The following is a 26,613-nucleotide window of genomic DNA, read 5'->3' on the forward strand; positions in this document are numbered from 1 at the left end:
ACATTACTTGCGCTCGGCCTACCTGTACGTTTTTCACTTGTGTGTTTAACTGTTGTGGATCTTTGTTATCTTAAAGATGGCAATTCTCCTGCTGTGTATCATACTACTTTCGTTCCCGGCCATATCTAGTGCCACACTCAACTCTACAAACGGCTACCCTCGTTACTTTGCGTCCATACTTGTTGCTCGATTTTCTCCTACACCTGCAAATGAAACAGCTCATAGACACTTCTACACTCCATCATTGTATCCTTTTAAACCCTATCTTTGTCCCATTACTTCACCAGCACTCCTTACAAACTTCATTCTGCTCTTAAAAATAGCACCATCTGTGAGCTGCTGCTATTCGTCCAAGGTTCACCGCTCTTCATCCTTTCACAGAAAATACTTGTGCAAACTATTAATTCTACTTTTCTTATTTCTGGGTGGTATTGAGCTTCATCCTGGCCCAAATATAAAGAACTCGTATAATTATGTAGATTTTTCTGGCAGGAAAGGTGTTGGTGTTCTACATGTCAACATCAGAGGGCTTGTGATTAAATTAAGTCAACTAAAACTAGAAGTGGCAAATCTTGATCCGGACATTTTTTGCCTAACAGAAACATTTCTCACTCCTGCCCTCAATGACTTGCAGATTACGATTGACAACTACAACCTTTTTCGGCTTGACCGAGGATCTAAAGGAGGTGGAATTGCCATCTATGTTCGTAATACTATTGAATGTTCACCAGCTCACTCCTTGTTTTAAAAATGTTGCTTTGAATGTTTGGCTCTCAGAATAACTCTTCCAAAAAAATCAACAGATATTGGTAGTGTGCTGCTATAGACCGCCTAGTGGGAAGGATGTTGAAGCTGAATCTGCACTGAGAGAGCTTTTGGGGGGCCTCCCTAAAGGTGAAATAGTTTTAGTGGGTGATCTAAATTGGAATTGGCTAAACCCGCCGACCGTAGCCACAAATTTTACATATGAATTTAACCTGTTTCAATTAATAAATGTCCCCACAAGACCCAACCTAAAAAATCTGGGACAGTCATCTCTGCTTGACGTCCTATTGACAAATGCCCCTCACAATTTCACACTGACTGGTGTTCTGGGTAATAACCTTAGTGATCACTCCTTCATTTTTGGTGTGAGATCATCAGCCAGACCCAAAGCCCCCCCTAAATTGGTTGAGAAGCACTCTTTGAGACACTTCAGCACTCAGGCATTTACTAATGATGTGCTTCACTCGGATATTGACAAGGTCTGTGATATCCCCAACCTGACTACGGCTTGGGAGACCTTCAGGTACACGTTTCTCCAAATTCTTAACAAACATGCTCCGTTGGTTAGATTTAAAACTAAAGGCAACCGCCCACCATGGTTTGATCATTTGATTACAAAGCTCATGAAAACTAGGGACAAGGCTTGGGCATGTGCTCAGAAAAGTAATTTGGTCAATGACTGGCTAGAATACAGGATTTTAAGGAATATATGTGTCAAAAAAATACGGCATGCAAAAAATGCCTACTTTTCCTCCACTCTCCTGGAATCACATGGAAATGCCAGGATTTTCTGGAAAACAATCAAATGTATCGAAAAGGCATCCAAAACAGACAATCTGCCCGTTGAGCTTAACCAAAATGGGGAATATTTTTCAGATCCCCAAAAAATAGTTGACAATTTTAACCTTCATTTTTCTGAAGCTGGTAATCTTTTTGATAATGTATTGGGAGTCACCCCTGCTCATGCAAATTCCTACACCCTTGTCCAAACATTAAATGAATTTAGTTTCCAGCCAATCCACGAAAGTAATGTTCTGAAACAACTGTCCTACCTCAAAGGGTCCTCCTCTACCAGAGCAGATAGTATTCCCGTCTTTGCTCTACTAACTGTTGGTCACCTAATATACAAACCTATAGCCCATATTTTCAACCTGTCAATCAAAGAAGCATCAGTTCCTCTCGAATGGAAACATTCCTATGTCCGTCCACTTCACAAAGGGGGCCCTAAAGATGATCCAAATAACTACTGACCGATCTCAATTTTGTCCCCGTTGATGAACATTTTTGAAAAATTATTGACCTACCAAATTAGCAGTTTCCTGTCCACCAACAATCTACTACATCTAAAACAATCTGGGTTCCGAAAAAAATACAGCACCACATCTGCTGCATTAGACTCTCTGAAATACATTTACAGTAGCCTTGGTAATAAGCAGTACTGTGCCTGTCTTTTTCTAGACCTGTCCAAAGCTTTTGATACAGTAGACCACAACACACTGCTTAGTAACCTAAGTTGCCTCGGTTTTTCCGAAAACGCAGTAAAATGGTTACAAAATTACCTCTTTTCTCGCACCCAAACTGTATTCAGATGGTTGGAGGTCAAACAGTGTTAAGATAACAAAAGGGGTTCCACAGGGTTCCATCCTGGGCCCCCTTTTGTTCTCTCTTTATGTCAATGACTTGGGCACTGACCTGGATCATTCCAGGGTAAATCTTTTTGCAGATGACACGATACTGATTACTGCTAGCCGCTCTCCGGATGACGTGATTGCTAAGCTACAGGGTGATTTCAACAAACTACAACATCAGCTAGTTGCTCTTAAACTAGTCCTGAATACCTCAAAAACCAAGGTGCTATGCTTCTCACCAGGACTAAAGCAGGAAGTTATTTTTCCCCAATTACATTCCTTAAATAATTATCAAATAGAGCAAGTCAAGATTTATAAGTATCTTGGGGTCATCCTGGATTCAAAACTGAATTTTGAAGATCACATTGATTATATTGGTAAAAAGACAAACATAAAAATTGGTTTTCTGTATCGACACAAGCACTGCTTCCCCCCAATGTTCCGTTTGGATTGTATACAAGCTACCATACTGCCTCTACTTGACTACTGTGACATCGTGTATAAATCAGCCCCAAGTACTGTACTGAAGAAGCTTGATTACATCTATCACTCGGCCTTAAGATTTATATTGAACTGCCCATATAGGACTCACCACTGTGATCTCTACATTGGGTCAAACTTAACATCTCGTAATGCTCGACAGCTTGTACACCAGATCTTATTTATTCACGATGTACTTACAAAAAAATCCGCAGACTACCTACTGGATCTCCTCTCTGTTTCAAAGAACAAATTTGACCTCAGGTCTTCGCTCATTTACCAGCTTCACATTGCCTATTGCCGTACAAAAACTGGAGGAAGGGCCTTTGCTATTGATGCCCCCAGAGTCTGGAATGCTATTGCCAATAAACTGCAACTTGAATCGCTACCAATGAGATCTTCTCTCAAAACTGCTCTAGAGGAGTTGTACACCCCTAGCTGCCACTGCTATTCATTGGCGTAAAATAAAATAAAATGTTTCGCTCCGGATGACGCTGCAAAGTATTATCTGTATTTTGATTTAGCGTGCTGATCTTAAAGGTGCATTGACAAATTGGATACTCCGACCGATGCTTCTGTTGTTGTGGAGTAACTCATGCAACCAGCTGTGGCTCTAGGATTTGGTGTTACATGTTATTTATGTAGTTTATTGTAAAAATTGGGTCACAGTCCTTGTGATCACTGTTACGTTGCAATTATGGCTTTATTTTTTGGTGATTTGGAAATCGTTTTTTTGGTTTGGACATGTTTGTTTTGTTGTAGTACGGAGTTAGACTGATGGCCTTAATCTAAGTTTTCTTGTGGTTGTTGTTATTTGACTTGCATCCCACTGGGATTTGTTGCACACAGCGTTGGTGGTGTACGGTGCTTTTTTCAGGAATATTTTGATGTTTTTTTTTCCCATGGATTTTCTGTTTGCACAGTCACATAGTCACTTTAAGATGTTTTTCTTGTTCGTGTTTTTGGTTTTTTTGTTTGTTGTGGTTGCACCCGATTCAAGATCCGAATGGCTCACAGGGCTATACCAAAATAAACTGAACTGAAACGTTTCGGGAAACGGCCCTTTTTCTACCGCGGGGGTAAGGGACCGCGGTGAACGCTCTCCGTTCGGCAGCAACGCGCGCGAAGAAGTCGTCAAATCGCCGCGGACCCTACGTAGGAGCTCGTCCGCCATGCGGTCTCCCCATCCTCATTCTTCCTCCTCCTTCTCGTCGTCGTCGTCCTCGTCTCGGGTCTCCCCCTCCTGCGTTCTCGCTCCTGCCGCGTGGGACCATTCGGGTGCAATGCTGCAGGTGAAAAACACACGCGCACGGTAGTAGCAGAGACGCGCGCACACACGGAGACACAGAGAGAGAGAGACACAGAGACGCGCACACAGACACAGAGAGACACAGAGACACACACAGAGACGCGCACACACGGAGACAGAGAGAGACACAGACACACAAAGAGACACAGAGACGCGCACACACGGAGACACACAGAGACACACAAAGAGACACAGAGACGCGCGCACACACAGAGACGCGCACACACGGAGACACCGAGAGAGACACACAGAGACGGACACAGAAAGACGGACATACAGAGAGACACAGATACACACACAGAGACGGACACAGAGAGAGACACAGAGACACACAGAGAGACACACACAGAGACGGACACAGAGAGAGACACACAGAGAGACACACAGAGACGGACACAGAGAGACACACACAGACGGACAGGCGGCTGAGTGTTCCACGCCGTGAGCCGAGACCCTTGCCTGCATTTGGGGTGGGAGCCCCATTGAACCATTGGAACCGAGACCCCCCCACTCCTCTGCCCCCCCCCCACTCCTCTGCCCCCCCCTCCTCCGCCCCCCCACTCATCCGCCCCCCCCCACTCCTCTGCCCCCCCCTCCTCCGCCCCCCCCACTCCTCTGACCCCCCCACTCCTCTGCCCCCCCCACTCCTCTGCCCCCCCCCTCCTCCGCCCCCCCACTCCTCTGCCCCCCCCCACTCCTCTGCCCCCCCCCACTCCTCTGCCCCCCCACTCCTCTGCCCCCCCACTCCTCTGCCCCCCCCACTCCTCTGCCCCCCCCACTCCTCTGCCCCCCCACTCCTCTGCCCCCCCACTCCTCTGCCCCCCCCACTCCTCTGCCCCCCCCCCACTCCTCTGCCCCCCCCCCACTCCTCCGCCCCCCCCCCACTCCTCCGCCCCCCCCCCACTCCTCCGCCCCCACTCCTCCGCCCCCCAAGTGTTTTAGTCTTCCTCGTTCCCGTCTCTCCGTACCCCACCCCTCACCCCCCACCTTGTGTCGCTCACTCCGCTGGATGTGCACTGGGCGCTGAACTTCTTTCGCACCGTACGCGGCCCAGCCGAGCTAACCGCGCGCCACGCCGTCGTACGGGCAGGGCGAGGGATACCTTTGACCATACTTCACCGGGCTGGTCGTCAGTGCGTGGTGCGGCGTGGGGACTACTGCGTAGGTGTCGGGGCTGCTGAGTACAGCGCACAAGTTTATTGTTGCTTACCGTAACGTGAACTTGCTTCCGCCGTTGCTGCACTCGGATGAAGATGATGATCTGCCGTCCCAGGCTCAAACCCTTGCTTGGCTTAACCCATCAACCGAGCCTCATTGATGGCCCACGTGCCTGGTCATAATGTTCCGCCTGTTAAAGGGTTTGCGTTGGTATTGAAACAATATTTCGTTTTTGTGTTATCGTTGCCGAAGTCCCATTGCGTTTGTGGCTCACCCAGGTCAGGGCCTGTCGCCGTGAAATAATCTTTATGAAATAATAAAACATTCTCTTATTTCAAGTGGCGTATTGTTCCTCGGTGAACCAGGCGAAGATCCATTGAAGATTTGTTGGTTTTTGGAAAGAATATACAGTGAGGGAAAAAAGTATTTGATCCCCTGCTGATTTTGTACGTTTGTCCACTGACAAAGAAATGATCAGTCTATAATTGTAATGGTAGGTTTATTTGAACAGTGAGAGACAGAATAACAACAACACAATCCAAAAACACGCATGTCAAAAATGTTATAAATTGATTTGCATTTTAATGAGGGAAATAAGTATTTGACCCCTCTGCAAAACATGACTTAGTACTTGGTGGCAAAACCCTTGTTGGCAATCACAGAGGTCAGACGTTTCTTGTAGTTGGCCACCAGGTTTGCCCACATCTCAGGAGGGATTTTGTCCCACTCCTCTTTGCAGATCTTCTCCAAGTAATTAAGGTTTCGAGGCTGACGTTTGGCAACTCGAACCTTCAGCTCCCTCCACGGATATTCTACGGCAGGGGTCACCAAACTTTTTTCACAGTGGGCCGGATAACTGAAAGAATGACGAGCGTGGGCCGCATAATAAACAAATATTTCTGGAGCGTCGGACCTGTGTTGACAGCTGGAAAATCTGGGGGCGGGAAAGATGCGTGTTTGTGTGTGTTGCCATGGAAACCATGGTAAGGCGTTGCCATGATGTTGCCATGGAAACCATGGTAACGTCAGCGTAGGCGGAGCTACCACGAGCCGGGGAAGTACTTGGGATGGCGCGAAATAAGCAAACATTACCATAAACAAGAACATCTAGATACAGTAATTTAAAATTTAAAATAGTAAATTTAAGGAACATAGCAGTCAGGAGGTCTCGGCACGCGTGAAGATCTCCTAGTATTCTAAACATATTTAAATTGTATCACAACGTCTCGTGTTCCATACGTTTTATCAACCAAATTCAAGTACCGTCGGCGGGCCTGATGGACTGACGTCGCGGGCCGCATCCGGCCCGTGGGCCGTAGTTTGGTGGCCCCTGTTCTATGGGATTAATGTCTGGAGACTGGCTAGGCCACTCCAGGACCTTAATGTGCTTCTTCTTGAGCCACTCCTTTGTTGCCTTGGCTGTGTGTTTTGGGTCATTGTCATGCTGGAATACTCATCCACGACCCATTTTCAATGCCCTGGCTGAGGGAAGGAGGTTCTCACCCAAGATTTGGCGGTACATGGCCCCGTCCATCGTCCCTTTGATGCGGTGAAGTTGTCCTGTCCCCTTTGTAGAAAAACACCCCCAAAGCATAATGTTTCCACCTCCATGTTTGACGGTGGGGATGGTGTTCTTGGGGTCATAGGCAGCATTCAAAGAGCTCCATTTTGGTCTCATCTGACCACAACACTTTCACCCAGTTGTCCTCTGAATCATTAGGATGTTCATTGGCAAACTTCAGACGTGCATGTATGTGCTTTCTTGAGCAGGGGGACCTTTCGGGCGCTGCAGGATTTCAGGCTTTCACGGCGTAGTGTGTTACCAATTGTTTTCTTGGTGACTATGGTCCCAGCTGCCTTGAGATCATTGACAAGATCCTCCCATGTAGTTCTGGGCTGATTCCTCACCGTTCTCATGATCATTGCAACTCCACGAGGTGAGATCTTGCATGGAGCCCCAGGCCGAGGGAGATTGACAGTTCTTTTGTGTTTCTTCCATTTGTGAATAATCGCACCAACTCTTGTCACTTTCTCACCAAGCTGCTTGGCAATGGTCTTGTAGCCCATTCCAGCCTTGTGTAGGTCTACAATCTTGTCCCTGACATCCTTGGAGAGCTCTTTGGTCTTGGCCATGGTGGAAACTTTGGAATCTGATTTATTGCTTCTGTGGACAGGTGTCTTTTATACAGGTAACAAGCTGAGATTAGGAGCACTCCCTTTAAGAGTGTGCTCCTAATCTCAGCCCATTACCTGTATAAAACACCTGGGAGCCATAAATCTTTCTGATTGAGAGGGGGTCAAATACTTCCCTCATTAAAATGCAAATCAATTTATAACATTTTTGACGTGCGTTTTTCTGGATTTTGTTGTTATTCTGTCTCTCACTGTTCAAATAAACCTACCATTAAATTATAGACTGATAATTTTATTGTCACTGGGCAAACGTACAAAATCAGCAGGGGATAAAATGCTTTTTTCCCTCACTGTATTTTTTTTAAATAAAAATTACTGCTGCAAATGTTTTGCTCACAGTAACCGTCGTCAGCCATGGTCGATCCACTGCTGGATATGAATTCTTCCACCACCCCCACAAGTCACCAGCCATCGCGTGCGATGTCACCGTTCACACCTAGGGACCTGCACGGATTTGATCGCTCCCTCCTCGCCGAGGCTGACTCCATTGCTCCGTCTCCCTCCGTGGTGGTTTTCTCTCTTGAGTTCCGCTCCTTGGCTGCTACTCCGCCACTGGTGCATGCATGTTGTACGTATGTTGTATGTATGCTGTATGTATGTTGAACTTATTTCGCACCGTACGTAGCCAACCGTGCCAGTAACCCACATCCCTTATTGCCATGAGTGTGTCCTCCCTAAGCCCACTTTGATTTTAAATCCATTATAGAGGTGTTTTTCGAGTTATATCTCGTAAAGATAAATGTGTTGTTAAACCCGCCACCACCCGACACAGCCAATTAGTAAGGTTTGTCACGTAAATGGTGCAGTATTGCGCGATGCATTTCGTTTTCCCTCAATGTGAGAGCGGTCATCTTCCGTCTCCTTTGTCTAGGGCAAAACAACCAGAGCCCTGATGCCGGGGGATCGTTGGGACAGCAAGACGGGAGCACGCTGGACACGTTGAAAAGGCCTGTGATGCGAAGAGAATCGCGATCTGGTGCGATAACCACATCGGTTTGGCTTTACACAACGTCGAGATTGAAATGTCACAGATGGCCTTTGTAACCAGGTGAGAGCTTAACGAGATCAGAAATCTTTTGTTCAAAGGAGACCCGGGTTTATGTACATGCACAGCAACGCAGCCAATTCGAATGGGCAAAGCCATGCAGAGAACGTCACTTTAATCAACAAATAGGAATACACTTTTGCCGATGACCAAATCGGCCAGATTTTCACCGATCCCATCAGATATTGGAGGGTTGTGTGTATGTATGTTGAACTTCTTTCGCACCGCATCTAGCCAACTGTGCTAATCGAAGGTGCGTGGGAAGGACAACAAACTAAATACAAAAAGTCAAGCAGGTTTGAGTTTGGATGGGCGGTCCAGGTTGTCTTAGCGGCCGCGGTTGCTACGTGGGGTGGTCAGCAGAGGGACGATTTAGGAAATTCCATTGTTGTACCCTACGCCATTGTGACGAGATGTTAGCTACCTCGCCTGGTATACGGGAGGTCGTGGGTTTGATCCCAACCCTGACGGCCACAGATTTGGAGTTTGCGAGTCTCCCCCTGGTCGCGTGGATTTTTCTCCGCGTCCTTCGGTTTTCCCCTCCACATTTAGAATCGACATGCGTTGAGAGGAGTATTTGGCTGCTATAAATGTCCACGTGATCAGCCACTTTGTTGGTCTGTCATTTGTGGCCAGGTCGCTTCTGAAAAAGAGCTACATAGCTCACTGGAGCCTTACTTGGTAATTTATTTTTTTATATATACTACCGTCCCCTATTTTCTCGCGCATATGCTCCAGGCCTTCACTCACTGACTCTGACCGGCGTGGTGAAGTATGGGTAAAATAGACCCCCACAAGCTGCACGGCATGGGCAAGACCCTCATACAGCAGTGGATTGGCAAAAGGAGCGTCCCAAGTCAATTTAAAGATCACAGTTTGAGACGGTGTGCTTTTAAGCTCTCCGTTTTCTAAAATGTTGGTGTTCGTAATAGCAATAGGAATGGGAATGCACAAGCAGGTATTCTTACACACCACACACACATACGGTGCGCACACAACACTGCAAGCTTGCAACCCAAAGGAAACAAGTCGGCCGTCGTGACGTTTTATACACTCTAAGTTTTTATTGCACGCTTTCTATTAATTCACTTCTGTCTGTTGTTGTCGTATCCTCAAATCTTGTAACTACAATTTTAACCCACTTCCCAATGTGGTATCGACTGCAAACTTGGTATACTTATGTCATACTGATGACAATACTAGATTATATCATTTAAAAAAAACATTTTTAAACATTCTTTTTTTACGTTATGTTTCGGCTTGGGTCTAATTGTCCACGCTCAACTGACGTTGGCTGTAATTGGCCCACGGTCCCCTTACGTTATGGAAAGCTTCGGGGGCCACTTCCTGGAGTCGTGGAGTTCTGCCATTACGAGTACGGTACTTTTCATTAAAGCGTGTATTTTTTTTTAAAGTGTTTTAAAAAAATTACTTATTAATTCTGCGGAGCTCTTCGGGGGAACCAATGTGTAAGCGAGATTTTCCACCGGGCACAAGGAGCTTTGGGAACATTTGCCGGAGCGCGCTTCTCGCGATTTCACAATTGTTTTCTTTTTTTAAATATGCAGAGAACCAATTAAACGGATTTGCTTTGAACAGTGCGGTGCATGCAAATTGGCGGCAGATTTGTATTCACAGGAGACTTGAGAGCGGCTTTCGTTGGAAATGATGAAACGGAGAGTAGTGGGAGTGTTTTGTTGTGTGTGTGTGTGCGTGCGCGCGCGTGCGTGTGTGTCAATGTTTGAAGTACACCACCACCACCACATGGCAAAATTAACCGGGTCTGACGTAACCGAATGATGACCTTCGAGGAGCAAAGAGGCCAGTTTAATTGGCCACTGATTTAAAAAGTATACTGCCTGGTTATGCTTGCCTTGTGTAATATACACTCCATGTAATTTCACACACACACACGAGTAACAATACACATAGTCCCTTTTACACATTCGTACAGCAGTGTGTGAGTGTGCTCGTGGTTTTTTGTGCTGTAGTTGATTAACGTGTTGGGGTGAGGTGGGGGCAGCTTCTCAAAGCGGGTCTGACAGAGCCCTCTCTCCAATGGGGAGGGTGGTCTGCAGACGACCGAGTGCATCTGAAGCCAGTCCGCGCGACCGGCTCGTGATTAAAACACACGCACGCCCGCCCGCCCGAGTTGCCCCGTTTTGTGTTCTCCCACTGGACTCTCCACCAGGGCGGTGGCATCTCGGTTGCACCGGCTGACCCTCTGGTGCACCGGCTGAACCTCCGCCGTCCTGTGAGCTGATCCAACGCGGCGCGCTCTCAGTCCGAAATCCCGCACTGCTCGGTTCTAGTGACCCGGTTCGCTCTTGCAAATGAGGCTGTCCCATCGTCTCTTGAGTGTGTGTATGCATGTTGAACTTCTTTCGCACCGTACGTAGCCAACCGTACTGATCGGAGGTGCGGGGGAAGGACAGCAAACTAAATGCACCTGAGCTGGTGGTGGGAATGTTGCCTTTATTTTTCAGCGTGACCACATCAAAGCCATCTCCACGTAATAGTTAATGTCATGGACTCCTCTACTTATGAACGAGTTAGGTTCCAGAGGTCTGTTCGTAAGTCGATTTGCTCGTAAGTCCAATTTTACTCCTGTAGATTCCAAACATGTTGTACGGTGTGTGCACTAAACACGATGAATGGCTTTGGTTCTTCACATGCAGAACTAGATGCCACCACCACCGCCATCTGTTGCGTGGCGGTTGCACTTACGACTGTTGATTCTGAACAGGCAACTTTACATACGGACAGGTTTGTTCGTATCTCTAAAAGTTCATAAGTCGAATGTTCGTAAGTCGATGAATCCCTGTACGTATGTATGCATGTTGAACTTCTTTGGCCCTGTACGGTGCGAAAGAAGTTCAATGTGCATACGTATGTAATGTGAACCTTTTTTTTCTTTCCACGCACGATCAGTTCATGTTGTTAATGTGGAAGTGTTACAATGGATGTTTTAAGTGCGATTTATTTATTGAAAGGAAGTTTTAGTAAATGTTAGACTTTTCACTGAAAGCAAATCAAAGTGCGTACATGGACACACAATCAACATGCCTGTGAGTTGCGCCATTCACTGATTGCAGGGCAACATTAGAGCGTATGAGTTTAAGTCATGTTCGGGACCAAATGTCCTGTGGTTTGTGTTTAGAGATGTCCACACAGTGTTTTGACATATCAGTGAGACAAATCCCCCATATAGCCTTAACACACTGGGGGCGAGTGCTGTTCACGAGCACCTATGAAGGTCGGCACGGCACGCGATGGGGATGGGTGGCCAGAACCATGCCCCAGTGGCGATGTTTACGCAGCACACCGGGTACTCATTTAAGTCTGAATCCACCTAGGGAAGGCCCAGGACCGGTTCAAATATTCGCCACTGTTATTAGTCGTGAATGCAAATCGAACTTGGGCCACTGAGTTCTTAGCGTGCGCTCACCACGACACTGCCACTCCCTATGCGTATCAATTACTACTATAATAGCCCAGAAATGTGTGTAACGCGCGTGACGTCACTCCACATGCCGCACCCCCCCCCCGTCATTAATAATTAAATAATCATGGGCGGGTTAATTTTTACACTCACGCGGAAGAAGGTGGAGTGGAAAGGTATTTTTTTTTTGCAAAGTCGCTTCAAATATGACGTTTCTTTACAGAAAGTGACGGTCAAAAATAATATACGCAGCAGAGTGCTACATCCGTACGTGACGTCACTGCAAAAGAGCCCCCCCCCCCGTCATTACTATCATAAGCAATAAAAAAATTATGCAAATTTGCTTTAAATTTGACGTTAATTTGTTAAAAGTTACTCAAAGAAATAACTCTACGCAGACGTTTCTTTACACAAAGTGACGGTAAAAAATAAATCTATGCAGCACAGTGCTACATCCATGCGTGACGTCACTGAAAAAGAGAAAAAGAGGCCCCTCCCCCCCCCTCATTAATAATCATGAGCGGGTGGATTTTCAAACTCCCGCAGGTCGAGCGGAAAGACATTTTTGTACGCAAATTCGCTTTAAATTTGACGTTTCTTTATTGAAAGTTAATCAAATGAATATTTCTACGCAGCAACAAAGTGTATTTGGTGTCTTTATTTCTTCAGCACTTGAAACAAAAGGTAAGTAAACATTTTACTTCTAAATTATGATAAAATATATAAAGTTCTCCGTGATTTTCCAGACATTGTATCGAATTCAAATTGATTACAACCCCAGCGAGCGAAAGCAGAAGAAAGTAAAGTATCAGAGCAGTGATTTAGAACTTATTGAAGGTGAGTTAAACGCAGTGCTACAGTGACATGATGAACTGAGGTGTTTTATGATGCAGTTTTGTGCAAGAATCACTGCCATTAATACAGTGCAAGAGATTGACACAAAATATCGTATACCGAGGTTTCATTTTTAAGTGCATAAAAATGTATTTATGTGCAACAATTCCTTAAAAAAATACAATCGCACAAGAAAACGTGAATGTCCATCGTTAATATTACAGCTTCCATCCTAGGACGGGCAAAAGGCTAATTGAAGGCGAGTTAAATGCAGTGCTACAGTGACATGAAGTGAAGTGTTTTATGACAACTTTTGTGCAAGCATCACTGCCATCAATACAGTACTACAGTGAAATGGGGTGTCGTGTTTGATCACATTTACACAAGATACAATTATACTCTGCTCAATTATTTCGTAAATATTACAGCTTCTGTCCTAGGACGGGCAAAAGGCTAGTAGAGTAGCCATCATCACTGATTCTGTTTACACTGCATGACGTATAATATTTCGTTAAAGTCTTCCATTGTTATGTTTATTGCTCTGATTAATACTCATTATTTTTCGTTCTGCGGTGTATCTTAAAATGCAGGATACAGACTTGCAAGGACTTCCTTCATCATCATCAACCATGATCAATACACTGCTGGATAAAGGGCTTCGCAACTCTCCTCATGGCTCAGCGGAGTACCAGTATACCGGTCAAGTTGTCAAGACCAATGTGGGCACGTCACAAGCGCGGCAACGTCTCAAGAGACGCGCACGGTGTCTCAATTTCAATACGAGCTCGCGTCACATCCGGCCAGACGACAACTAGCCGTGCCAAAGGTCGCCGTTACAATCTCAGCCGTATAAGCGATCGCTTGATCGAAAAAATGAATTGCTCGCTCAGGGAATGGAACGCACGTCGGCTCATTCAAACCTTGGCCACGTGAACAGACGGCAGTAAGTCTTGAAGAGGGCTTGGTTGTTTTGCCGGTGGTTAAGAACGGCAAGGTGCAACGCCGGAGGGAGCCCCGTTTGGTGGGTGAATTTGAGCCACTCTTCCATGCTGGTTAGACCTTTTGAAAAGAGGTGAGAGTGCCCACCTTTTACCTCCACCATACCCAACCTTCTGTTAGACCAGTTAATACTACTGAGTGGACAGGCTGGAGGAATTTAAGAACTTTGCACCGCTTCAACTGCCACGCTGGGAGTTCCAACCGGCGACCTCTGGGTTGTAAGTAAGTCCAGCGCGCCAGTGGTTAATAAGTATAAATATTGTGGCGGTTTTCACATCCGTCTCGACCGCCTTGTTGCTACGTGACAGCCTCTGACTGCTGCTGTGCATTTTGCTCGTAGATCAGCGACTTAGGCCGTCGGCACGGAAGGAAGGAAGGGCGGGGGTCACGGTGTCTCCACTGTCCGTGGTTTTACGGCCGCGGTGAGGCGACCGTACCGTGGCGGCAGTGGCGCGCCAGGAAGCCATGGCAGAATCTGAGGTGGAGCACTTTGTGGACCTCTGCACGACGACCGCCATCCGGAACGCGTCCGACCTCAAGCTGGAGGCGTCCGACAGCGGCGACGACGACTGCGTGGAGGTCTTGGACGAGGTGCTAGGGTCCTCCTCGGAGGAGGAGGAGGAGGAAGATGATGACGTTTCGTTGGTCGTCGTGGAAGCGGCCGACAACGCGACAGCGGGGAAGCCGGCGGCGGAAGAGGGCGGCTCGCAAGTTCGCTGGACGCAGGAGCTCAGCGTGGACGAGGTAGCGACCTACGGTGGTGGAGGGTCGCACTCATTGCGCACAAAGTGCTTGCCACAAATGAACCACAATACCTTGCTCACCTCATCAAGGAGCATAACGCCAGTCATCCTCACAGCAAGCAGCAGCTTCTGGCTGACCGTCGAACAAAGACGATCACCGCATCGCACACTTTCAGATGTGCTTCTGCGGCCGTCTGGAACGCTCTTCTGATATTAAGAAGCCACTGAAGCTATACACTTTAAAGTAACCTTGATTGAAAACTAGTTTCTTTAGATCTGCTTAGTGTTTAGTTTATTGTCCTTCCCCCCACCTATTAGCACGGTTGGCTACGTACGGTGCGAATGAAGTTCACACGTATGAGGAAAGGCTGCGGACGTTCATTTTTCAAACATCCCAAGAAATAAAAAGCTTGTAGGTGTGTACATTCATGAGAACAGTTAGAACAATTTATTCGCGGGTAGGTAAACGCGAGACCTTAAGGGGAAAATAGGGTGAGGGTGACCGAGCTCGCGGGTGAACCTATGATATCCCGTACAAATATTGTTTGTCGTTCACTAAAATCAATCGGCGAACACAGCCAACTAAAGGTATTTTTAGTGACGTTTAAGACGTGCTTAATGAGTGAAAGTGTGGTAAATTAAATTGCATTTACCTTTGATGATTATGGTGGTGATGATGGGGTGACGGGTGAGGGAGGAGCCTTCTCGCCTCTCGCGGGAGCCTGCGAGGCAACGCGGGGGGCGCTTGGCGGCAGCGGCAATTTTTTGTTTTCGGTTTTAACAAAACACCAGGCCCCTTGACGGCGCATTCCGAAGCTCGTACGACCCGTCATAGACGTTTGCGCGGGATACTCCCAATGGCAGCTGTGCCGTCCGACAGGCGGGGGGGGGATAGCCCATAGGTTACGGGGGCCCCACCGTCACGTTCAGTCGGGAGCTTCGAGGAGGGGATGTGGATGTCCAGCAAGGGGGGGTGGGGCGGGAGCGGCGATTTTGATTTGACGACTCGGCGCGACGGCTCGCGTTTCGCGTCGCACTCAAACCGAGATCATCGCGGTTGGTAAACAGGTGTACGGGATTTAAAGGTTTCGTGACTGCAGGAATTCATACTCTTTGGGTCTTTCGGTAAAGTCACGTAGATAGAAAGAATAATACATCGCGACGTTTCGATCACAACACAGGCAATTGTCTTCAGTGAAGGTCACAACGTTTCGATCACAATACAGGCAATCGTCTTCAGTGAAGGTCACAACGTTTCGATCACAACACAGGCAATCGTCTTCAGTGAAAACGATTGTGTTGCGATCGAAACGTCGTAATCTATTATTTTTTCTATCTACGTGACTTTACCGAAAGACCCAAAGGATGGGTGTACAGGAGTCAATCTGCTTATACTAAAATCTCACGGTAAACAGGTATACAGACGTAAATCCGCAGATACTCGAATCTCGCGCTTGGTAAATTCCCGGTTGGCAAGGGGTTACTCTACACAGGTCAGTAAGCCTTAAGTGATAAAATAAAAAAAAAATAGTTAATCCTTCTTTTGTTTAACGTGACTACCGCCGCCGTGCAGGTGAAGGTGGAGGCGTTCACTCGAAGCTCCGGGCCCGTGCACTCGCTCAAGCCCGGCGCGGAGCCCCTGGAGTTCCTGAAGCTCTTTCTGGACGATGCGTTCATGGAGCGCATCGCCGCCGAGACCAATCACTGCGCCGCGCAGAGCCACGCCGTCGGCTGGAAGCCGGCGACCCGCGCCACCGTGTCCACCTTCCTGGGCGTCCTGCTCGTCATGGGCATAAACGTCCTGCCCGAGCTCAACCAGTACTGGGCCACCGACGACTGCCTGGGAAACCAGTTCATACAGCGCGCCATGTCCCGCAACCGCTTCAAGAACCTCATGCGGTGCGTTCGTCGACGAAGTTCCGGGGTGGGGGGGGGGGGTGGCGGCGGGGAAGGGGGTGCGTTAACATCTCACCAAGGTGGAGAGATGTTAACTACCTCGCCCGGTATACAGCAGGTCGTGGGTTCAATCCCGGCCCTGACACCTGCTGTATGTTTGGAGTTTGTATGTTCTCCCCGCGGTCGTGTGGATTTTTCTCCGGGTCCTCCTGTTTTTCCTCTTCACATTTAGAAAAATGCGTTTAGAATATTTGGGTGCTTTAAATATACATGCGATCAATCCAAGTCTGCAACGCTTAAATCATTTTCCAACGCTGTAAAAAAACAAAAATTCAAAGGGATCTTCCAATGAATGCTTTTCATTTCATTGGGGTGCCGTGGTGGCGAAACGTTAACTACCTCGCCCGGTATGCAGGAAGTCGTGGGTTCGATCCCGATCCTGACGCCTGCTGATATATTTAGAGTTTGCGTGTCTCTCTCCCTGTGTCCACGTGGATTTTTCTCCGGGCCCTCCGGTTTTTACTCCACAGTTAGAATCAACGTCACGCGTTTAGAGTGATTGTCTGCTGTAAATTTCCACACAATGATAAGCCACCTCGTGGAGCTATCATTTCGTGATGGCCAGGTCGCTTCTGTGGGCCTTACCAGACTGTGACACCAGCGCAGGGGATAGCACAATAATCATCGGTGCCGTTTTTGGAGAATGTACGTGACAAAATAATCGGACACTACATCTCCTTCATATATCCGTCTCTACGTAAATTTTTTATTTACACAGCCAATAGGGCCAACAGCCTTCTGTGAGTTTTGAATAACAGTATACAAAAGGGAAAATTGCGTTGCGATTCTTTGGCGCGCTTTGCAAAGAGCTTTGTAGCTCATCGGACTCCTCCAGGATAAATAAAAATTCCGATTGTTGCGTGATGGGCGCAGGTACCTCCGCCTCACCGACGACGAGAAGATGCCCAAGAAGGGCGAGGCCGGCTACGACCCCCTGTACCGCGTGCGGCCCTTGATCGACCACCTCCTCTCGGCGTTCCACCGGCACTTCGTCCCGTTCCGCGACATCACCGTGGACGAGGCGACGTGCCGCTTCAAGGGCACCATGGAGTTCTCGCCGTACGCCGAGGCGAAGCCCACCAAGTACGGCATCAAGGTGTTCATGTCGGCCTGCGCCGCGTCGGGCTACGTGCACTCCTTCTTCGTGCACACGGGCGCCGACGAGTACATCATGCGGCACGGCATGGGCCACTACACGATGATGCAGCTGACGCGCCGCCTCCGCGGCCACCGCCACCACGTCTACTTCGGCAGGTTCTTCACGAGCGCCCGCCTGCTGCGCGACCTGCTCCGCCGGGGGGTCTACGCGTGCGGCCCCGTGCGCGCGTACCACCGCGGCTTCCCGCTGGACCTGCGCGACGCGCGCCTCCGGAAGGGCGACGTGCACTTCCGCCAGAGCGGGCAGCTGGTGGCGTGCGCGTGGGGCGAGAAGAAGCGCGTCACCACGCTCTCCACCAACTCCCGGCCGATCATGGAGCCGGCGCAGAAGAGGCCGGGCTTTTGCTCCGACGGCGGGTGCCCTGAGCGGCCGCAGCCCGTCGGCAACTTCAACGCGTCCAAGGACGGCGCCGACGCCGCCGTGCACCTACGCACCTGCTACTCGCTGGGCCGCGAGGGCAAGAAGTGGTGGCGCCACCTCATCTTCGTGCTCGTCAACACGGCCGTGGCGAACGCCTACACCGTACACCGGCTGAGCAACGTGCCGCCCCCCAAGCTGCCGGCGAGCCACCTGCAGTTCCGCCTGCTGCTCGCCAAGCAGCTGGTGGCCGGCTACGCCGAGGGGCGCGCGGCGAAGCGGCCGCGGCGCAAGCGCGACATCGAGAAGGTGATCTCGACCGAGCACCTGAGCAGGCACGTGTGCGTCAAGTTCACGGGGCGCAAGCGCGTGTGCGTGCTGTGCAGCCGCCGCGGGTGCCGCACGGCGAAGGGGCGCGGCGTGCAGAGCAGCTACGGCTGCGTCATCTGCAACGTGCACCTGTGCCGCGTCGGCTGCTTCCTGCAGTACCACGAGATGGCGCACCTGCCCACCGACTTCGTGGTGGACCCCGCCGTTCAGATCGTCCACTGCCCCGCGCCGGAGGCGGCGAGAAAGCCGCGGAGAGGCACCGCCGCCCGGGGCTCGGCCCGTAGCAAGGCCGCCAAGAAGCCGGGCGGGAAGGCCGCTTCCAAATCTACGCGGGGGCCGGCTCCTCCTCCGCCTCCTCCTCCTCTTCGGCGTCGCCCTCCTCCTCCTCGTCGTCGTCCGCGGCGGAGTGGCGCGCGAGCCGTCGCGGTGGAGGAGAGCCCCGGGGACGAGTCGGATTGCGTCGTGGTGGACGAGTATTTGCCCAAGCGGGTGAAACTGGAGAGTGAACCGGAGGACGACTTGGAGGACGAGTTTGTGGAAGAAGTCGACCAGTGCACGCAGGTGTCCGAGAAGGAGGATGAGGAGGAGCGCTTGGGATCCGCTGGCGGAGGCGACGGCGCCTCGGTGGGCGCGGATCGTGGCTCCCCCGGACTAACGCTCGCTCCCGCAGACGTCGACGACTCGGCCTGCCGCTCCGCGCGCGAGCCGGCGGAGCCCGCGAGGGATTCGCCCGGGGGCGATGCCGCCGGCGGCAGCCGTGCCGGGCGGCAGCGCCAGGAAGAGGGGGCAGAGGGAGGGCGACGCACGTCGCCTGACAACGGTACCGACTCCCGTAAGCTCCCCGACTTGGGGGCAGGCGCGGAGGGAAGAGGCACGAGAAGCGATTGTTGCGCTCCGGAGGGATTTACCGAAGACCCAGCCCGGAGCGGTCGGGGCGACGCTGAGACACCGGCGGGCGACGCCGAGTTTCGAACGTCCGATCGCGATCGCACGACCGGGAGGGAGGCCCCGGCCGTTGACGGCAAGGAGGGAGATCGGTCGGGGGAGGAGGCGCAGGTGCCAGTGACGACGGAGAGCGGCCAGGGTGAAGCCAAGCACCTCGCTCGGGCGCGTGAAGGTGTTCCTGCTCGGGATCAGGATTTTAAGCAGGAGCCAGTGCAGGCGTACGCCCGAGAGGTTTTGACCGGGAATCTTCACGGCGACGCGCGCGCATTTGACGCTTCTGTCGCGACCGCGCGCGAGGCGCCGGGCGGCTTGCCACGAGGTCCGCCCGTCGACACGCTGCGAGGAGTGCCGTGCTCCCTGTTCACTCGCGTCCAGGCCGCCCCGCAGGCCGTAGCCACCGTGCCAGAGTCGGGCCGGGCTGCCGGCGTCGACGAGGCTCTGAGCTCCAAGTACGCCGCCCGCGAGCGGGCGCCGGCGCCGGCCGGCGACGGGGACGCTCGAGAAGTCCCGAGCCGGCAGTACGGTGCGACCACGGAGGGGCCCCGCCCCCGAGCATCCGCGCAGAGCGCTGGGCGAGAGTGCCTGCCGATCCCGCCGTACGAGTTCCCACCTCGTGCCTCGCCTCTCCGCGCGGGGTGCGACGCCGAGAGAGCGGCGCGCGGGTGCCACGTCGAGCCGCCGCAGGGCCGTGAGCCCGCTCGCGGGTTTCCTCGTCTCTGTCCTCCCTTGTCAGCGCTGCCGAGCCAGCACCCGCACCAACTTCCGGGCCCCATCGAGAGTCTGGCCAGGCAGCCGGTGGGCTCTGGGCACCTTGCTCGGCACACGGCCAGCCCGCAGCAGCAGCACGGCTACCCGGCGTTGGGGCTGTACCCCTTCCAGGAGCTGTACCGCCCGCACCTCCCGCTGCTGCATCATCTGCTGCCGCCGCAGCTGCAGCAGAAACAGCAGCGGCAGCAGCGGCACGGAGTCGGGGGCGGCGGTGGCGGCGAGCTGGCCCCGCCGCCGTACGGGCTGCAGGACGGGCCGTATGGGTTTCACGACGGGCCGTACGGCGCCCGCGCGCCCACTCAGCACGGTGAGCAGTGATGGGGGGGGGGTGGGGAGGCGCCTCCCCTGGTGCGCTCTGCCGTCATCCCGGGCACCTGGCCCCCTCCGACCCGCGGCGCCCCGATGCGGTCACCGCCAAAACCCGCGCGCGCTCGACAGCCGCGCCGGCACAGATCTTGTTGATGGCGGAATTTGCCAGCACCACCGGGGCTAGGATTTGACGTGGGGGTTTGAATGGACCGCGGTGAAAATCGTGCAGCGCTTGTCTTTTGTAGCTGCACAGTCCGTTGGCGCGGTCGCACACCGTCATTCTTATCGGAACCGGAATAAACGTCCGTGCGCCGTCTGTGACGCGATGGTGGCTCACCAGTCGGAATCTTGATTTATACCGGAGGAATGCCATGAGCAATAAACCTCTTTTTCACAGGTGTCCAGTAGGGGGCGGGTCAGAAAGTTACTACAACAAACACTCCTGAAGTATGATAAGAGTTCAAAGAATAGTAAAAGTAAGCTAATCACTAGAAAGACATTTTTTAATATTTCATCAGGTAAAGCCCACTGAGCTATTAGCTTCTGTTATAGAAGCCACCTGGCCACGAATGATAGGTCGACGAAGTTTATTGCAGCCAGACGGAGCCTTGACTACGGGCCGCGGTCTCTCAAGCGCCCCCTAGTCACATGGCAGGAAGTGAAGGCAAGGGCACGGCACGTGACGCGGGTTTCTGATCAGCAAATGCAGCAGCGATTGCTGATCAGCGATTGCTGCTGCATTTGCTGAAGACGGCGATTTCAGTGTGTGCAGGGAGTCCAGCACATTTCTAGCACTCCATGAAATTTGTATGGCTCAATTGCAGTGCAGTATAAATGATGGGGATATTTAGTGAAGTTGTGTTTGAATTGTACGTGTACAGCTCTTTTGTTGATCTACTGCTGGATGAGGGCCTTCACTGAGCAGGGCATGTTGTTACAACTATTTATATATATGTTTATCTAAACTAAACTATTTTACCAGGTACAGCCCACTGGGCCTGGCCACAAGTAATAGCTCAATGAAGTGGCTTATATGGAAATTTATGGCAGCCAAATACTCCTCTAAACGCATGGCGATTCTAAATGTGGAGGGAAAAACCGGAGGACTCGGAGATGCGCAAACTCCAAATATACAGCAGGCGTCACGGTTGGGATCGAACGCACGACCTGTATATCAAGGGAAGATAGTCAACATCTCCTAGCCACCGTAGTGCCCCGAGTATTGACCCATCTGGCCAGGATTGAGCAAAGACGTGCCCGCTCTTCACCCAAGCAACCGGAGATCACAGCCGAGGTGTTTCACTTAAATAACAATTACATTTAAGTAAGAACGCACAAGTACAAAAACACAAATATAGCGTTCAGAAGAATTACAGTAAAAAAGTGATTCTCATGATGTCCGGGACACTCTTCTAGTATCCAACGAAGCTTCTTAAAGCAAAGTTCGAACGTTGCTGATAGTAAAATGTGAATTGAATGCAGTGGTTGAACGCCATATATCTGGGTGCGGACGATAGGTAAACTTTCCCTTAAGATGACAAAATGGGGATTGTGTGAAATCTCGTGTATGGACAGGATGCAGTCTCTTTTCCTTCTGTCTGCTGTTTCATTTGAAGAGGTGCTTCGTGGAGTGACGTAACTTGCATCTAAGATAAAATTAAGAAGAATGAACAGTCACATCAGGCCTATTCAAGGCCTTGACTGAGGCACAGATAATAGCAGAGTAGTCAAGGACGTTGTTTAGGACTGCTTTATGTGTTTAGTTTGTTGTCCTTACCCTGCACCTCCAATTCGCGCGGTTGGCTACATACGATGCGAAAGAAGTTCAACATACATGCATTCCAGGAGTATCATTACGTTAAATTATAATCGATGCCTCACTGCGTGACCCAAGACTAAAATGTGTCTCATGGTTCTAGTGATTAGGAGACACTGATATCTATCCCTCAGTCCTGTGTCCATTCCAGGAGTTGTAGACCAAATATTAATATTTTAAGTTCGGTACTTATCAGGGTCAGACGATCCACTAGGTCTGCTTCACAGGTGCGGCTTTAAATTATCAACTGGGTGCCACGGTGGCTAGGAGATGTTATCTACCTCGCCTGGTATACAGGAGATCGTGGTTTCGATCCTGACCCTGGCGCATGCAGTATGTTTGGAGTTTGCATGTCTCTCTCCCTGTGGTCCGGTTTTTCCCCTCCACAGTTAGAAACATGTATTTAAAGTATTTGGCTGCTGTAAATTTCCACGCGATAAGCCACTTCGTTGAGCTATCATTTGCGATGGCCAGGTCGCTTCTGAAAAAAGAGCTGTATAGCTCAGTGGGGCCTTACCTGTTAAAGTCAAAAATAGTTTAGTTTCTCGTTTAGTTGGTCGGGCACACATTAGTGTCCCAAACACTGCATTGCAGACTGCACATTCCTTATTGCGAATCTGTGCGGGCACATGGTCGCAGCCGAACATGCGTTCGTCGACTGGAAAGGGACGTGCGACGTGTGCTCTTGAAACATTTGTCTTGACGCGTTGTGCAAAGACACTTGTGTTTGTGGTGGGGTTTTTTTGGCGGGGGGGCTTCGAGTCCAACTGCCCGTAATGTGTTTACAGTCTGTTGTCAGATGTCCAGTGTTATAACGTGGTCAGCGGAATTGTTTACTTCGTATTTAACCTATCTATTGCTCTGTACCTCTGCGTGTGTGTTCATGTTGAGGCCAACGCGCACATAGCCTGGCACAAGTGCTGTGGTGACGTCACCGCCACTTAATGGCGAAGGACGGTTGTTATTGTTGTTGTGTTCATGTGCAATGCCTAAACGGTTAACTTTTTGACGTAAAACATTTCACAACGATCAAATAATTGCTGACGTTGCACAATACAGGATCGTCCATGGGTAGTTTGGCTATATTTTTCCACGTCGAGTCCCCTGCGAATGATCAACACCGAAAACATTTGGCCAAACGCCTTTACGGGGAGATTTAGACACGCGCCCTCGCGTTGTCCCCATTCCCTTACGTGGAGATGGGGTTTTAATTAAGAAATTGCACTTTTCAGAAATGTTAACCGCCTGATGAGAGAAACGGCCTCCTGGCGCACGTGCTAGGGGTGCAACCACTGAGATCTTGGGTTCAAATCACAGTTGCGAACCGCTGCGCCATGTGATCAAACCGAGTTCTCGAGTGTCGTGAGTTTCGAGGTCGTTGGACCGATCACCAATGACCATACAAAAAAAATCTGATCGAATCAAATTTGTGCACTTAACCTGGCTAATTTCTAGCGCTGAGAATGTAAAATATCTGCTCGACTGGCACCCGACGAACATTGCTCTCATACGTATAGCGGGTGTGAAAGTGCTGCCCCCCACCTCCCCCCTCCTACTCTGTGGACCAGAGGTGACAAAGGAATTTCGGAAGTAGCTCTGTGATATCTGCTTCTGTGGGCCGTGGTTTCATAATTCCTCTGCGAGAGATACAATGAATGCTGTTTTTTTTTTACAACGCAACATTTGTTTGCTCTAAACGTGTGAATACCCAGCTGTGTGAGCATGGTGCACTCAGTTATTGATCTTGATTTGCGTGTCTATAGTTAAAGTGACTTGTGTTTGTATTTAAAGTGTTTGAAGGTTGTACAAAGGCATCTTGCCCGCAACGTGTGTAGCGCTGGCTCGAGCGACAGTAGCCGTTCCCAGCGTTTTCTTCCGAGCCGTCTTCTACTTATTATATTCTCGTACGCGACCGTCGAATACATTTTTTTCGGAAATTTCTTACCGTATTTGAATTTCTCAGCAACGACAACAAACGTTGGCGCCAGGGGTGGGGCCCCTTCGTTGAAACGTTTTAATTGTCGCCCAAGTTACAAGTGCCTTACACGGCAGCGTATACTGTTAAAGTGCGTAGCCAATGCAGTGGCCGAGTGAAGTAGGACAAAACAATTTGAGGATTTTTCCGCGTGAAATTATATGCGGCTCGTGCGGTGGGATCCTCGCGCGGAATTGACTTGAAAAGCGCGGCCGCTGGAAGAGCCCACCTGCCTGCGTCGTTGCGTAACAGAAGAACGCCGGTGGCGTCCGTATTTGTGAATCGCCGCTGCGCTGTGCGGTTTATACGGACGGTTGTGCATCTACACATTTGTGCGTATAAACAGTGTGTCGGCAACGACAGGAAGCGGTGCCGGACCACTTCAATCGTCCTCGTCGTCGTCATCATTCTCGTCGCTCCCCAACTGGCACACGAATGCTCATCTGCAGGCTGCTGCTGCTGCGTACTCCTTGTGCCGCACAGGGACAGCTGCCACTGTCGGTGGAAGGTGGAGGGGTCCCCTTGGCGAGACTGCAGCAGGGCATAGGAACGGCTGAGCTGCAAGGGACATTGAAGTTTCCGAGGCGTGCGAGCGTCTTTATGAGTGCAAATTCTGAACATCGGCCGTGCTCAATCCACTTGTGGGTGGAGGCCTGCCCAGGCCGTCGCCCTCCCTTCGCTCTTCCACGATGTAACGATCCACCCGGCCGTTTTCACCGCTCCATCTCCGCGACGGATGTGCCCTCTTCAGCTGCCGCTCCGCGGTTCGTTGTCGACCGCCGGCCACCGTCCCCATTTCGCGAGGACGACGTCGGCCTGCCCGGGCCGGCTCGCTTTTCTAAACTAGTCGAAATCGTGTCGTCCCGTAGCTCCGTTGTACGACGTAGCAGCGGATTTCCAGTGCTGTGTTTTGGCTGCTGTGCTTTGGCAGGAGCTCTGCACGTGGTGTTAAGGGTGATTGTTTTTTTCAGAAGGGGGCCTCATGTGTGTGTCACCCCCCGCCCCCGTATTTTGTGCTGTGCAACGTTCGATTTACGGCGACATACATGGGCAGCGGCCGTGTTCGTCGTGTGCCGAAGTGTGCCGCGTTTTGTTGTTTTCAATAAAGGTGCACTTGAGGTTTACACGCCCGTCTGTGTTTGCTTCCCGCCCGCTCTCCCCAAGCATTCACAACGGTAGAGTTAGGACGTCCGTTTGTGCGTTTTTTTATACGCTTATCTACCCAGGAAAGCGTCACATGAGTCTCGAGACCGTTTTGACGAAAGGTCCTTGCCAAGTCTTTCCTTTGCAGTTAAGAGAGCATTATTGAGTATTCCTGGGTCTTTCAGAAAAGTCACGTGGATAGGTTCAAAGAAAATAAAAAAAATTACAAAAAAAACTTGGACGTTTTGATCGCAACACAAGCAATCGTCATCAGGAGAAAAAGGTTTGAAAAACCTTTAAAACATCCTGCCTCAGCAGCTTTCCCGATATTTTTTCTCCTGATGACGATTGCTTGTGTTGCTGTATGTCTGATTTAGTTCCATCTGTAAAAGATGCTGTTCCAGACATACAGTACCCGGGCGTTTACAAACTAAAGTGCCTCTGTGGTAGTAGCTACATTGGAGAAACCAAAAGACATATCTCGGACCGCATCCGCGAACATAAAGCAGACTTGAAACACGGTAGGACGAACTCCTCTGCCGTGGCAGATCACTGTTATAATTCAGTGGGCTCACATGACATTGACTTCTCCAAGACGGAGGTTCTTTGCAACCCAACCGGCTACCATGAGAGATTCGTTCATGAGGCCATTCACATATACAAGCACAGAGACAATTTCAACCGAGAAGATGGATTCTGGCTTAGTAACCACTGGAAAGATGTTTTAAATCATTTCTGTTCTTAATTAATTGTATTTTTACGATGACCTTCAGACCGCAGCTCCTTCGCCAGCATTGACTCTTAATACCTCTCACACCACGGTTAATGGTATGGTTTTACAACATGGAGTATGAATAGCGCCTCGCAGCTGTCTCTCTCCCCCTCCTCTGTTCCGACCATGGACGAACTCGTCCGTCTGAACGGGGCCCGTAGCTATCCGTGGTGCTAAAGTTGAGGCTTAAAGGCCGTGATCTGAACGTGGCTCTTTCACTCCAGCGCTGTCCTACCAGACAGTCTCGTCCCTTCACCTGATGAAGGCCGCTTGTGTTGTGGCCGAAACGTCGTGAGAATATTATTTTATTTTATCAATTTATTATTTTATTCTCATTCTACGTGACTTTACCGAAAGAACCAAAGAAGAATAATTGCGATGCTATGTATATAAAAACAACAATTTGCTAAACCTTGGCCACAATATCTGGACTTGTCTTCATATAACAATGCATAGATTTCTGTTTATATGATTGTGGTTGTACTTT

General features: G+C 50.2%; 1 protein-coding gene across 6 annotated transcripts; it reads left to right on the forward strand.

Moving 5' to 3' along the window:
* Positions 1-1,484: 1,484 nt before the first annotated feature.
* LOC116954466 (uncharacterized) lies at positions 1,485-25,335 on the forward strand. 6 transcript variants are annotated; one of them, XM_032975001.2, is made up of 7 exons: positions 1,485-4,165; positions 8,405-8,581; positions 12,767-12,857; positions 13,445-14,075; positions 14,194-14,597; positions 16,170-16,495; positions 17,426-25,335. In XM_032975001.2, the coding sequence occupies exons 5-7, from the start codon at positions 14,319-14,321 to the stop codon at positions 20,427-20,429; spliced, it is 3,609 nt and encodes a 1,202-aa protein (XP_032830892.2). In that variant the 5' UTR covers positions 1,485-4,165; positions 8,405-8,581; positions 12,767-12,857; positions 13,445-14,075; positions 14,194-14,318; the 3' UTR covers positions 20,430-25,335. The 6 variants fall into 6 exon arrangements, with proteins under 6 accessions (XP_032830892.2, XP_032830891.2, XP_032830893.2 ...); XM_032975000.2 differs by lacking the exon at positions 12,767-12,857; XM_032975002.2 differs by lacking the exon at positions 12,767-12,857 and having other exon boundaries at positions 13,445-14,071.
* The last annotated feature ends 1,278 nt before the right edge of the window (positions 25,336-26,613 follow it).

The sequence above is a fragment of the Petromyzon marinus genome, chromosome 55, assembly GCF_048934315.1.
Source record: "Petromyzon marinus isolate PM22_M1 ecotype Great Lakes invasive population chromosome 55, UKy_Petmar_22M1.pri1.0, whole genome shotgun sequence".
Classification (NCBI taxonomy): domain Eukaryota; kingdom Metazoa; phylum Chordata; class Hyperoartia; order Petromyzontiformes; family Petromyzontidae; genus Petromyzon; species Petromyzon marinus.